Source organism: Pseudophryne corroboree, chromosome 7, assembly GCF_028390025.1.
Source record: "Pseudophryne corroboree isolate aPseCor3 chromosome 7, aPseCor3.hap2, whole genome shotgun sequence".
NCBI lineage: Eukaryota > Metazoa > Chordata > Amphibia > Anura > Myobatrachidae > Pseudophryne > Pseudophryne corroboree.
The window spans coordinates 166,531,417-166,546,403 of NC_086450.1; the positions used below are offsets into that span (position 1 = coordinate 166,531,417).

The window sequence follows — 14,987 nt, forward strand, 5'->3', positions numbered from 1 at the left end:
GCTTGAAGCGCTTTGATCGTGATCTTTGTGATCTGTGAGTGGCGTGTTTCAACTTATGCAGGCTTCTTCAAAATCTGCTATCCTTGTATATTTCTAGCTCTCTACACAAGTGGACTCCTGTAGTACATCCGTCTTCCTTCTTAGCAGCAGCTCGTTGGAATGCTTAACCAAATATTAGCACCCTTCCCTTCTTTTGGTTAGGTATATGTACCTCTATGGTTCCAAATGGCTTGTGTAATTTTATGTCAGTCTCTTTTCTGAAAAATGGCTTATTTGCACTATTAGGCATCTGTAAGTTATACTGAATATATGCCATTATTAGAAAATATTATCCATACACAGAGGAGTTTGAGGTCACTTGTGATTAATTTGCAGGGATAACGAGAAAGAGAATACGCAATTTCCCCAGGTTACTTCTGCTGTCTGGGTGTGTGATGGGTCACAGTGAACCTCAAATGAGAGTGCACGCAAGGGCTGGGTGGTATTGGAAGAGATAAAAAAGGTATCTTCTTTTAGGGAGATATTGTGTGGCAAGAAGTCCAACCTTGTTGAATCAGTGCAAGAGTGTACCTCTGCCCCCAAAATGCAGGTAGTAGCAGGTTAATCTACCTTGCTGAAGACAGGTGCCAAATTGCACGTTACAAGGCAGACCGTGGAGAGGGTGGTTCCCTGTTGTGTGCAAGGTTGCAGGTGCCTGATAATGCAATTTAGCAATTTATACATTTTTCTGGAGAAGTAACTGGCATGATACATAGCCATTCATCCTCATATAGGTACAGCTCTTTAACCTACCGCCTACTGTATTTACTGTATAAATCTATAACATACAGACCGTTTTTAATCTGTGTGATTTTCTATTACCCCCACTTCTTTGCATATTCCCATTACTACCTACCACTTTAAGTGTGTTTATCCTGAGTAGCCATTACTTATTGGGTTATTATTGCCTATATGTCGTGCTACTGTATACCGTATGTTGTATTACAAATGGCATGTTATGCTATATGTTTGACATTGAAGTTTCTTTACAATAATTTAAAAATGTATCAATTATATCTTAATTTCAATTTACTATAGGACTTAGAGTGCCCCTCATCATTGTATCTTTATGTATCTTCATTTTTGCATTAGGGATAGACATCAGAAGCCAATTAGCTCAGGTTAGCAATGGATGATATTCCCAATCTGATAGAAGTACTGTGTATTTGATGGTTGCCAGCTAGGGAGGCCAATCCCGGGATCGGGATCGGCGGGATCCCAGGATTTGGGCCTAAAAATGCCGGGATTTGAATCCCGGGATTGGAGCATCCAATCCCGGGATTCACGGGATTACACTGCGCATGCGCGGGAGGGTGGGTGTGTAAGTAATACTACTTACAATTAGGCGGGCGGCAGCCATAGACAAACGCTGAACGCGGCGGCACTTCAAATGTGTCGCCAGCCGCCAGCCAATCAGAGCTGGCGGACCGGCAGCCAATCAGGGAAGCTGCCGCAGCAGCGGCAGCCAATCAGGAGTGACTGCTGCGGCCGCTTCCCTGATTGGCTGCCGGTCCGCCAGCTCTGGTTGGCTGGCGGCCGGCGCTTCATTTGAAATGCCGCCGCGTTCAGTGTGCCCATGGCTGCCGTCCACCTAATAGTAAGTGATATTACTTACACCCAGCCTCCCTCCCGCGCCGCTACCAACCCTCCCCGCTACCTACACCCTCCCGCACCGCTACCTACATCCTCTCGCCCAGCTACCTACACCCTCTGGCACCACTACCTACACCCTCCCTGCCTTCCGCGCCGCTACCTACACCCTCCCGCACCACCACCTACCCTCAGGTGCTGCTCCCTACACCCTTCTTCACTGATCCCTACTGCAATCCCGGGATCCCAGGAATCCCGGGATTGAGCGTTTTTCAATCCCGAATCCCTGGATTGAAAAAACGGCCCGGGATTGGCCTCCCTATTGCCAGCCATCAGATATAGCTTTCCATGCCCATACAATGGCTTTTGACATCCGGAAGTAGGCTGCATTTTTTTGAACAACAATAATATTAATATCAATCCCACAATGCCTTGCATGAATGTAAAGTAGATATGTAAGAATTATTCATAGATGTGCGTATACCCGATGGTTTGTGTACAGATATGTCCAGCCTCATTCTTTTTGCTCATGAATGGCCGTGTTGCTACATATGCGCATGCGCCCCATAGAGAATGCATTGTGGGTATGCACCCACAACTATACGTACACGGCTGGGAATAGTCACCGCTGTGCATGCACACGTGCAAATTCATCACAGCAAGGATGAGAGAGAAGGACCCATCTGTAAATCTCCGATTGTTATTGATCTACACTTGCACAGAATCAACACTACGCATGTGCAAATCAGTGGATGTGACGATGGTTTCAGTGCCACATAAGCTGCAGTATGACTGACATGCTAGGCTATTTGGGGGAGGATAGGGGCGACGTTGGTGAGCATTTTACAAAACAGGGTGTGTTGACCCCATTTTGTAGAAGTGCTGAGGTTAGGGCTGAGGTTTCCAAACCAGATTTCCTGGTATCTTCCGTGTGATTACTTAGATGTCAGATGTCATTGCAGATAATCTTATGGGGATGCAGTCAATTTACCTACCATCAAAATCCCAACGGTCATAATCCCAACAACCATTGATCGATGGTCAAAATACAGACAAGGTCAAAATACTGACATTAAAAATGTTGACACGGTCAAAATACCGACATTTAAACTGTCGACAGGACAAAAAATCAACAAGATTTCTCTAACGTCCTAGTGGATGCTGGGAACTCCGAAAGGACCATGGGGAATAGCGGGCTCCGAAGGAGGCTGGGCACTCTAGAAAGATTTAGGACTACCTGGTGTGCACTGGCTCCTCCCACTATGACCCTCCTCCAAGCCTCAGTTAGATTTTGTGCCCGGCCGAGGTTGGATGCACACTAGGGGCTCTCCTGAGCTCTTAGAAGAAAGATAGTCTTAGGTTTATTATTTTCAGTGAGACCTGCTGGCAACAGGCTCACTGCAGCGAGGGACTAAGGGGAGAAGAAGCGAACTCGCCTGCTTGCAGCCGGATTGGGCTTCTTAGGCTACTGGACACCATTAGCTCCAGAGGGATCGACCGCAGGCCCAGCCTTGATGTTCGGTCCCGGAGCCGCGCCGCCGTCCCCCTTACAGAGCCAGAAGCAAGAAGTTGGTCCGGAAAATCGGCGGCATGAAGACATCAGTCTTCACCAAGGTAGCGCACAGCACTGCAGCTGTGCGCCATTGCTCCTCTCACACTTCACACTCCGGTCACTGAGGGTGCAGGGCGCTGGGGGGGGGCGCCCTGAGGCAGCAATAAAAACACCTTGGCTGGCAAAAATACCTCAATATATAGCCCCAGGGGCTATATATGAGGTAAATACCCCTGCCAGATTCTATAAAAAAGCGGGAGAATAGGCCGCGGAAAAGGGGCGGAGCTATCTCCCTCAGCACACTGGGCGCCATTTTTCCCTCACAGTTCCGCTGGAAGGAAGCTCCCTGGCTCTCCCCTGCAGACTGCTCTACAGAAAAGGGTAAAAAAGAGAGAGGGGGGGCATTTAATTTGGCGCAGTATATAGTTTATATTAAAAAGCAGCTATAAGGGACATAACTCAGTTAGTCCCTGCCTTATATAGCGCTCTGGTGTGTGCTGCCATACTCTCACTCTGTCCCCCCAAAGGGCTTTTGTGGGTCCTGTCCTCTATATTGAGCATTCCCTGTGTGTGTGGAGTGTGTCGGTACGGCTGTGTCGACATGTTTGATGAGGATAATGAGGTGGAGGCGGAGCAGATGCCTTTAGAAGGGATGTCACCCCCTGGGGGGCAGACACCTGAGTGGATGTGCTTATGGAAGGAAATGAGTGCACGTATAGACTCATTACATAAGAAATTTGACGACATGCCGACTGCGGGACAGCCGAGTTCTCAGCTCGTGCCTGTCCAGGTGTCTCAAAAGTCTTCAGGGGCTCTGAAACGCCCGCTATCTCAGATGGCACAAGTAGACGTCGACACGGATACTGACACCAGTGTCGACGACGAGGAGTCAAATTTAATGCCCTTTAAGGCCATTCACTGTACGATTGAGGCAATGAAAGAGGTGTTAAATATCTCTGATTTACATCCAGGTACCACAAAAAAGGGTATTATGTTTGGGGAGAAAAAACTACCTGTAGTTTTTCCCCCGTCAGATGAATTAAATGAAGTGTGTGAAGAAGCGTGGGCTTCCCCTGATAAGAAATTGGTAATTCCTAAGAAGGTACTAATGGCGTTCCCTTTCCCGCCAGAGGATAGGTTACGTTGGGAAACACCTCCTAGAGTGGATAAAGCGCTCACACGTTTGTCTAAAAAGGTGGCACTACCGTCTCAGGATACGGCCGACCTTAAGGAACCTGCTGATAGAAAGCAGGAGGCGATCCTGAAGTCTGTATATACACACTCAGGCATTATACTTAGACCAGCTATTGCGTCAGCATGGATGTGCAGTGCTGCCGCTGCGTGGTCGGATAAACTGTCAGAAAATATTGACACACTAGACAGAGACACGATTCTGCTAACAATTGACCATATCAAAGACTCTGTCTTATATATGAGAGATGCACAGAGGGAAGTCTGCCGGCTGGCATCTAAAATAAGTGCATTGTCCATCTCTGCTAGGAGATGCTTATGGACTCGCCAGTGGACTGGAGATGCAGATTCCAAAAGGCACATGGAAGTTTTGCCTTATAAGGGGGAGGAATTATTTGGGGATGGTCTCTCCGACCTAGTTTCCACAGCAACGTCTGGGAAGTCAGCATTTTTACCCCATGTCCCCTCACAGCCTAAGAAGGCGCCATTTTATCAGGTTCAGTCCTTTCGGACCCAGAAAAACAAGCGGGGAAAAGGAGGGTCTTTTCTCTCTAGAGGCAGAGGTAGGGGAAAAAGGCTGCAACAAACAGCAGGTTCCCAGGAGCAAAAGTCCTCCCCCGCTTCCTCTTCCAAGTCCGCCGCATGACGGTGGGGCTCCACAGGCGGAGCCAGGTACGGTGGGGGCCCGCCTCATGAATTTCAGCGATCAGTGGGCTCGCTCACAGGTGGATCCCTGGATCCTTCAAATAGTATCTCAGGGGTACAAGCTAGAATTCGAGGCGGCTCCACCCCACCGGTTCCTAAAATCTGCCTTGCCGATTGCTCCCTCAGACAGGGAGGCGGTGCTAGCAGCGATTCACAAGCTGTATTCCCAGCAGGTGATAATCAAGGTACCCCTACTTCAACAAGGCCGGGGTTACTATTCCACACTATTTGTGGTGCCGAAACCGGACGGTTCGGTGAGACCCATTTTAAATTTGAAATCCTTGAACATATACATAAAAAAATTCAAGTTCAAGATGGAATCGCTCAGGGCGGTTATTGCAAGCCTGGAGGAGGGGGATTACATGGTATCCCTGGACATCAAGGATGCTTACCTGCATGTCCCCATTTACCATCCTCACCAGGAGTACCTCAGATTTGTGGTACAGGATTGCCATTACCAATTCCAGACGCTGCCGTTTGGACTCTCCACGGCACCGAGGGTATTTACCAAGGTCATGGCGGAAATGATGATACTCCTTCGAAAAAAGGGAGTTTTAATTATCCCATACTTGGACGATCTCCTAATAAAGGCACGATCCAAGGAACAGTTGTTAGTGGGAGTAGCACTATCTCAGGAAGTGCTGCGCCAGCACGGCTGGATTCTGAATATCCCAAAGTCACAGCTGGTCCCGACGACACGTCTAATGTTCCTGGGAATGATTCTGGACACAGTCCAGAAAAAAGTGTTTCTCCCGGAGGAGAAAGCCAGGGAGTTGTCTTCTCTAGTCAGAGACCTCCTAAAACCAAAACAGGTATCGGTGCATCACTGCACGCGGGTCCTGGGAAAGATGGTAGCTTCTTACGAAGCAATTCCATTCGGCAGGTTCCATGCCAGGATTTTTCAGTGGGACCTGTTGGACAAGTGGTCCGGATCGCATCTTCAGATGCATCGCCTGATAACCCTGTCCCCAAGAACCAGGGTGTCTCTTCTGTGGTGGCTGCAGAGTGCTCATCTTTTGGAGGGCCGCAGATTTGGCATACAGGACTGGGTCCTGGTGACCACGGATGCCAGCCTACGAGGCTGGGGGGCAGTCACAAAGGGAAGAAACTTCCAAGGACTATGGTCAAGTCAGGAGACTTCCCTTCACATAAATATTCTGGAACTAAGGGCCATTTACAATGCCCTAAGTCAAGCAAAATCCCTGCTCCTACACCAGCCGGTGCTGATCCAGTCAGACAACATCACGGCAGTCGCCCATGTGAATCGACAGGGCGGCACAAGAAGCAGGATGGCAATGGCAGAAGCCACAAGGATTCTCCGATGGGCGGAAAATCATGTACTAGCACTGTCAGCAGTGTTCATCCCGGGAGTGGACAACTGGGAAGCAGACTTTCTCAGCAGGCACGACCTCCACCCGGGAGAGTGGGGACTTCATCCAGAAGTCTTCCAAATGATTGTAAATCAGTGGGGTCGTCCACAGGTGGACATGATGGCGTCCCGCCTAAACAAAAAACTAGAGAGGTATTGCGCCAGGTCAAGAGACCCTCAGGCGATAGCTGTGGACGCTCTAGTGACACCGTGGGTGTACCAGTCAGTTTATGTGTTCCCTCCTCTACCTCTCATACCAAAGGTATTGAGAATAATAAGATAGCGAGGTGTAAACACAATTCTCGTGGTTCCGGATTGGCCAAGAAGAGCGTGGTACCCGGAACTTCAAGAGATGATCTCAGAGGACCCGTGGTCTCTGCCGCTCAGACAAGACCTGCTACAGCAGGGGCCCTGTCTGTTCCAAGACTTACCGCGGCTGCGTTTGACGGCATGGCGGTTGAACGCCGGATCCTGAAGGAAAAGGGCATTCCGGAGGAAGTCATTCCTACGCTTATTAAAGCTAGAAAAGAGGTTACAGCAAATCATTATCACCGCATATGGCGGAAGTATGTTGCATGGTGTGAGGCCGAAAAGGCCCCAACAGAGGAATTTCAACTAGGTCGATTTCTGCATTTCCTGCAAGCAGGAGTTAATATGGGCCTAAAACTAGGCTCCATTAAAGTACAGATCTTGGCTCTGTCGATTTTCTTTCAAAAAGAACTAGCTTCAGTACCTGAAGTTCAGACATTTGTGAAAGGAGTGCTGCATATTCAGCCCCCATTTGTGCCTCCTGTGGCACCTTGGGATCTCAACGTGATGTTGAGTTTCTTAAAATCACATTGGTTTGAGCCACTAAAAACCGTGGATCTGAAATATCTCACGTGGAAAGTGGTCATGTTATTGGCTTTGGCTTCAGCCAGGCGTGTGTCAGAATTGGCGGCTTTATCATGTAAAAGCCCTTATCTGATTTTCCATATGGATAGGGCAGAATTGAGGACTCGTCCCCAATTTCTCCCAAAGGTGGTGTCAGCGTTTCACCTGAACCAGCCTATTGTGGTGCCTGCGGCTACTAGGGACTTGGAGGACTCCAAGTTGCTAGACGTTGTCAGGGCCCTGAAAATATATGTTTCCAGGACGGCTGGAGTCAGAAAATCTGACTCGCTGTTTATCCTGTATGCACCCAACAAGCTGGGTGCTCCTGCTTCTAAGCAGACTATTGCTCGCTGGATTTGTAGTACAATTCAGCTTGCTCATTCTGTGGCAGGCCTGCCACAGCCAAAATCTATAAATGCCCATTCCACTAGGAAGGTGGGCTCATCTTGGGCGGCTGCCCGAGGGGTCTCGGCTTTACAACTTTGCCGAGCAGCTACTTGGTCAGGGGCAAACACGTTTGCAAAATTCTACAAATTTGATACCCTGGCTGAGGAGGACCTGGAGTTCTCTCATTCGGTGCTGCAGAGTCATCCGCACTCTCCCGCCCGTTTGGGAGCTTTGGTATAATCCCCATGGTCCTTTCGGAGTTCCCAGCATCCACTAGGACGTTAGAGAAAATAAGAATTTACTCACCGGTAATTCTATTTCTCGTAGTCCGTAGTGGATGCTGGGCGCCCATCCCAAGTGCGGTTTATCTGCAATACTTGTACATAGTTATTGTTAACTAAATCGGGTTATTGTTGAGCCATCTGTTGAGAGGCTCAGTTGTTTCATACTGTTAACTGGGATTCATATCACGAGTTGTACGGTGTGATTGGTGTGGCTGGTATGAGTCTTACCCGGGATTCAAAATCCTTCCTTATTGTGTACGCTCGTCCGGGCACAGTGTCCTAACTGAGGCTTGGAGGAGGGTCATAGTGGGAGGAGCCAGAGCCAGTGCACACCAGGTAGTCCTAAATCTTTCTAGAGTGCCCAGCCTCCTTCGGAGCCCGCTATTCCCCATGGTCCTTTCGGAGTTCCCAGCATCCACTACGGACTACGAGAAATAGAATTACCGGTGAGTAAATTCTTATTTTTTCATGATTTTTTCATTGCAACCGACTTGTTCATACTTTACCATCCCTGCAGACGTGTAGGGGGAATATAATGATGTGCCGAGATCAGCATGGCACCATGCCTGAATGCAAGGGGACGCGGTACACTTATACGGTGTCCATGTCGACCTATGTTGACATACACACCAAAAATCCTATGAAAAACTCGTTTCGACATTTTGACCTGTCGACATTTAAAATGTCGGTATTTTGACCGTGTCAACATTTTAAATGTCGATATTTTGACCATGTCAGTATTTTGACCTTATTGGTATTTTGACCATCGGTCAATTGTTGTTGGGATTTTGATTGTAGGTAAATCATACTGATCCCATCTTGTGCTGCGTCTTATTTGGAGCAAGCATTTGTTTACACAAGATGCCTCCTGCGGCATTAGCATATTTTCGCACAGCAGCTGCGTCTACCTGTAGTAACCCTTTTCCACTGCCCCTAAACCCCGGGTTATTGCCGCGATAACCCGGGTCTCGGCTCAGTGGAAACGGCTCCCTTAAAAAGAATCCAGTTCCAGTGACCAGGGAATCCTTCCCGGGTAGCTACCAGGGTTGGTCTTGGGACGGACCCAGGTAAGGGGGGCATTGTAAACAGGTAACCCGGATCATCTGACCCAGGTCCCAGTTTACATCATGGGGAGAGCCGGACTTCCCGGCGCTTGGAGATGATGTCATATTCCAGCACTGCCAGAAAAGAGACTACCCATGTGTAGTTTGAATGGCACTGACCATCTTATATCTGCAACTTAGTACAATGGTTATATTTTCATGTGTATTAATGACCACACGTTTTTAGTATAGTGACAAGCCATTGATGCTGCTTTCACATCGCAAAACCTGCTTTTGAAATGGTATTTGAAACGGTTCTTAAAACGGGTGTGAGCAGTTAAACCCCCTTCACATCTCATGTTGTAACCAGTAAATTACCATTTCATTACCGTTTTGGTACCTTTCACACTGAACCCGTTTCACCCATAGAAAACAGTGGTTGTCATTATAAATGGACTTTTCTGGCCCACACATTATTAATAATTATTAATTAATTCATTATTAATAATTTGGATAGTCGTACGATGGAACCCAGCAGCTTGAAGCATTTTTGCTATGTTTTTATATATGAGGGTATCCTTGACTGTCCCAGTAATTTGGCAGCAGATTTCCTCATGCCCTCTGATCCTAAAGCAGCTCCCTCACCTCTTCATCACTCCAATTAGACATTTTATAATGGCTTTGCAGTCTAAACGTTTATAAAGCCACTCTCACATGTGTCTCCTGTGTTTTCCAAGCTGTTTCCTGGTTGTGGCTGCTGACATCACACATGGAGACAGCCTATGACCTGCTGGGGCTTGCAAATACCGTTTCAGACCCTTTCACACTGCACAGTGAAATGGGACTGAAACGGGTAGGACCCTTCTTTTTTACCGTTTCAAAATACCGGTATTTTGAAAACTGTAAATTGAAGGGGACCCTTTCACATCGCAGCTTGACCCGTTTAGGAAGCCAGTTAAAACGGCAAAATACCGGGTACAAGCTGCGGTGTGAAAGGGGTATAAGACTGCAGGAGATGTAGCACCACAATGTAGTCCCTTTTCATTGTATTTTGTATTTTATGTGAGGGAGCTAAAATGTATACTTTGTGCTTCTTTAAAACGCTGCATAAATAGTGTAGAAACCGTTTTGTACAAGGTGGCTCTATAACGTTAAATAAAAAAGAGAATGAAACAGAAAAGTTCCAGTATTGCTTATGCACTTTAGATTTGTTATATCTGTACCAGAGTTTTCATAATAAATGAAGATACTGTAATAAAAGCCTCCCAATTTAATGTACGATTTTGTATCAGTTGCCTTTGGAACGCTTCCACCCACATCGCCATTTTTCACTCATAGAGATGTGTAAGTACATTAGAGATATTGAACTACTATAATATTATGGGATGTGTGCAGCTGAACATGAGTGCGAAAGCACATCGAGGAGAATAGAATTTCTGCCAAGTTGTCATCTAGAATTGGGCTCCTTACTTCCTAGAGCCCATGACTACATAATGGAACTTTTACATTGAGTATGTCCATGTCGTCACTGGCTGAATGTGTATGAATAAACATGTATGTATGTCTGCTTTGTTCCGTCTTCAGGGGAAGCTACACGACCATCAGCTCATGGGAATTATTCCAAGAATTGCTGCAGACATATTTGATCACATTTATTCAATGGATGAAAACCTGGAATTCCATATAAAGGTAAATGTGATGGCTAATGCAGTAAGGGAGATGAGGAATTCTCACAATTCGCACTTCTGCGAGGAGGCTGTTGTCAAACTGTTTGCACAAGGAGAAATCCAAAAAGTGCAGCCTTGTGGTCACCGTGTGATTAGGAGAATTACAACCTGTAATCTAGATTCAAGACGTAAAACTTTAAGTACAGTATTTATCCACACTATCTGATTTTACCACTATAGTCCCACTATCTGACCTATCAAGTCACAATTCACCTGGAACGTGATTGTGCTTTATATCTGGCCTTTACTGAGAATAGTGATAATGTCAAATATTACCTTAAAACATAAAGCTATACACTATTACCGTGGAGCCGCTATGGCCGCTAGACTTATTACACACACTACGGACTAAGTACGCTATTTGCGTACTGAGTACCGTATGAATACGCACTTAGCGTATCCGACGCTATGCCGTGGGCGCGACGCACGAGCGGCACGTACGCACACGGATTCACGCTTCGTACTAAGCATGCTGTTAGCGTACTGAGTACCGTACTGATACGCTATTAGCGTATCAGACGCCGTGCCGTGGGTACAACGTACACGCGGCGCGGACGCACACAGAGTGATATACAGTAAACCTTAAGTAATGAAACAGTGTAAGGGTGTGCTTATACTTTAAACCTTAGCAGTCTAGTACTGCAACGATGTAATACCTTAAAAACCTTAACAATGCTTATACACCTTATAGCGATTGAGACGCTAAGAAAGCCCTTTGCAGGAAAGTGAAAACACAACACCGGTTTGTGGTAAACCACTGGGCTCTAACACCGCAGCGGATTATTCAGAGAAAAGGGGTAAACAGATACAGGTTATACACTACAGGCTAACAAGGAAATCTTAACAGAATAATAGAGAATAATGGCTACAGAGAATATACATACGTGGGGAATCGTTCGCAAGCGCGTCCTGGACCAGTCCTCAGCTATCAGGGAGAAAGCCTTCAGAGTCTTGTGTGCTGGCCAGGCAACAGTGGTCTTTTTATACACAACATGCATATACAATACAATGGTCACTGTAATCTCATTGTTCATTGGACACAGGGATGTGTCTCTACATTACAGCAAAGGTCATAGGTGGATTTGAACAGGTAGGCGATGTCCTTTCCCAACTGCTCTGGTGGGAGGTATCCTCTGGATTCCCGCCGCATGTGTAATTTACAGCAAATACAGTTAATGTTCATAACCTACTTCTGTACATAACTATACGCAGGAGCAAGCGATCTTTTCCTAACTAACACCGGAATGTTACCCTTAAAATACCCTACAGTTGGATACTAGACATCACCTACCAACCTTCATCTGACCCTTCCTATCATGCAAAGACGAATCTCTCTGTCCAGGAACTGTTTAAACTAACATTACTCGCTGACATGATCTAAGGGAACTATATCTACAAAATGCACTATTTGGGTTAAATATGCTATGTTCGAGTCGCACGCTACACGCTCACAAACTCCGCCGTAAATACACATATCATGCGCACGAGTCGCCGGAGCGTCTCTTACGCAACTTGCGGATATGTGTACGCACGGGGGACCGGGTGCACGAGCAGCGTGCATGTGCATGAGGGGTTAGTACAATGGATATGTATAACAATATTTTTCGACTTTGACAATAGATTTAGAAATCTTTAATCCATCCTGTGAAAGCCGTAAAGCGTACAGTGTTTTATTTGTTTCTTCCATTTGTGCGTCTAAAAAATACTTTTATTTCCACTTTCAGGTCTCTTACTTTGAAATCTATTTGGACAAAATCCGGGATTTGCTCGATGGTAATAAAACATTCATTTATTTTATGTGGGGGGAGGGGGGAAATGGGACGACGACTGTGGGTACTGTATATTAAACAGTTTCTAATTCCACTACTTGCAATAAACTTTGATTCAAGTGATTATTCCCCAATACAGAACGTTTAAAATGTCTTTGTGCTATATTGCAATGGGAGTTTATTTATTAACAATTCTCTATATAGTACCGGAATACGCAATTTTTCTTCATGAAAAATCCAGGAAAAAGGAAGATTATTATTACAAACGGGAGACTTCAGTGTATTTTTATTGTTTTCTGTAATGATCAGTGCTGACACTTTGTACCCGAACCAATATATTTCTTATCACGTTCTTCCCTGCAGTGTCTAAAACGAACCTGTCAGTTCATGAAGATAAGAACCGTGTGCCCTATGTGAAGGTATGCTATGTTTTGTCAGAGACCAGTGTAAACGCAGTTCGGTTTGTCAGCTTATTGTTAAACATTAAAACTACAACAGTTACAAGGCGTATACTGGACTTTTAAGTCTCGCCATACACTGATAAGACAGTCAATAGGTCGACATCATATGGACAACATGCATTAGGTTGACAGGGTAAAAAGGTTGACAGATTAAACGTCGCCAGTGGTTTAGGTACACAGGGTCAAAAGGTTGACATGACAATGGTTGACCCAGAAATGATTGACACGGTTTTTTTTTTTTTTTGGGGGGGGGGTTGACACTTTTTTGCATATTTTATGTTCTGTGAACCCCATTAGTACAGAAGTAGACCCTCAACTGCTTGCTACGCTTGCCACTCTTCAGGGCAGGAGTCCTAATCGTAGTCCATACGGATAGTAAATCAATCAAATGTTGAGAAAACGTGAAAACCCACCAAAAATGTGTTGACCATTTGTGTATCAACTATTGTTATGTCACCCTTTTGAACATATCGACCTTTTGTACCTATCAACCTTTCATCTGCCGACCTTTTGTTACTGTTGCCCTTTTGTACCTGACCATTTGTACTTAATGCATGGGGACAATATGGTGTCGATCTATTGTTTGTCATTCTAGACAGTGTAGATCTGTCATCCGGTTACCTACTGATGAGATTCAATGAGGAAAATTCTGCTTATGGATACGTTTCTGACTGGAGCCTAATGCATACCTCCCAACATGACCCTTTCCAAGAGGGACAGAATGCTATACTCCTAGACTTGCCTCTTAACTTTTGATTGCCAGCACCTGTGGTGAAACACCTTTCTTATCCATTAACCTGTTCAAAACAGGTGACAGCAATCTTAAATTAAGAGAAAACTCCAGAAGTAGAGCATTGTGTCCCTCCTGGAGAGGGTCATGTTGGGAGGTATGCTAATGCATACTTGCCTACATGACCCTCTCCATGAGGGAGAAAATGCTCTGTTCCTGGACTTTCCTGGTAATGTATGATTGCCATCACCTGTGGTGAGCTAGTTAATTGATAAGAAAGGCGTTTCACCACAGGTGATAGCAATCATACATTACCAGGAAAGTCCAGGAACAGCGCATTTTCTCCCTCATGGAGAGGGTCAGGTAGGCAAGTATGTGCTAATGTAAGATAAATAGCTGCAATGTAAAGCATGTTTTCTCTAACGTCCTAGTGGATGCTGGGGACTCCGTAAGGACCATGGGGAATAGACGGGCTCCGCAGGAGACATGGGCACTTTAAGAAAGAATTTAGATTCTGGTGTGCTCTGGCTCCTCCCTCTATGTCCCTCCTCCAGACCTCAGTTTGAATCTGTGCCCGGACGAGCTGGGTGCTGTTCAGTGAGCTCTCCTGAGCTTGCTATAAGAAAGTATTTTGTTAGTTTTTTTATTTTCAGGGAGCTCTGCTGGCAACAGACTCCCTGCATCGTGGGACAGAGGGGAGAGAAGCAGCCCTACTCTCTGAAGATAGGTCCTGCTTCTTAGGCTACTGGACACCATTAGCTCCAGAGGGATCGTACACAGGATCTCACCCTCGTCGTCCAATCCCAGAGCCGCGCCGCCGTCCCCCTCGCAAAGCCGGAAGACAAAAGGCGGGTGAGTATGAGAAGCAAAGAAGACTTCGAAATCGGCGGCAGAAGACTCCGTTCTTCACATCAGGTAACGCACAACACTGCAGCTGTGCGCCATTGCTCCATACACACCTCACATACTCCGGTCACTGTAAGGGTGCAGGGCGCAGGTGGGGGCGCCCTGGGCAGCATATGGACCTCTGTTGGCAAAAGTAAACATATATACAGTTGGGCACTGTATATATGTATGAGACCCGCCAAAAAGATATGTATTTTAGCGGGACAGAAGCCCGCCGTCGAGGGGGCAGGGCTTCTCCCTCAGCACTCACCAGCGCCATTTTTTCTCCACAGCTCCGCTGAGAAGAAGCTCCCCAGGCTCTCCCCTGCAGATCACGGTAGAAAAAGGGTAAAAAGAGAGGGGGGGCTCATAATTAGGCGCT

The 14,987-nt window shown here is 46.4% G+C and overlaps 1 protein-coding gene across 1 annotated transcript in view; it reads left to right on the forward strand.

Moving 5' to 3' along the window:
• KIF5C (kinesin family member 5C) overlaps positions 1-14,987 on the forward strand; it is a 135,898-nt gene that overhangs the window by 23,267 nt on the left and 97,644 nt on the right. The window contains exons 4-6 of the mRNA XM_063933751.1: positions 10,618-10,722; positions 12,485-12,533; positions 12,893-12,948. Coding sequence (XP_063789821.1) covers positions 10,618-10,722; positions 12,485-12,533; positions 12,893-12,948 — 210 coding nt within the window. The remainder of the gene's footprint in view (positions 1-10,617; positions 10,723-12,484; positions 12,534-12,892; positions 12,949-14,987) is intronic.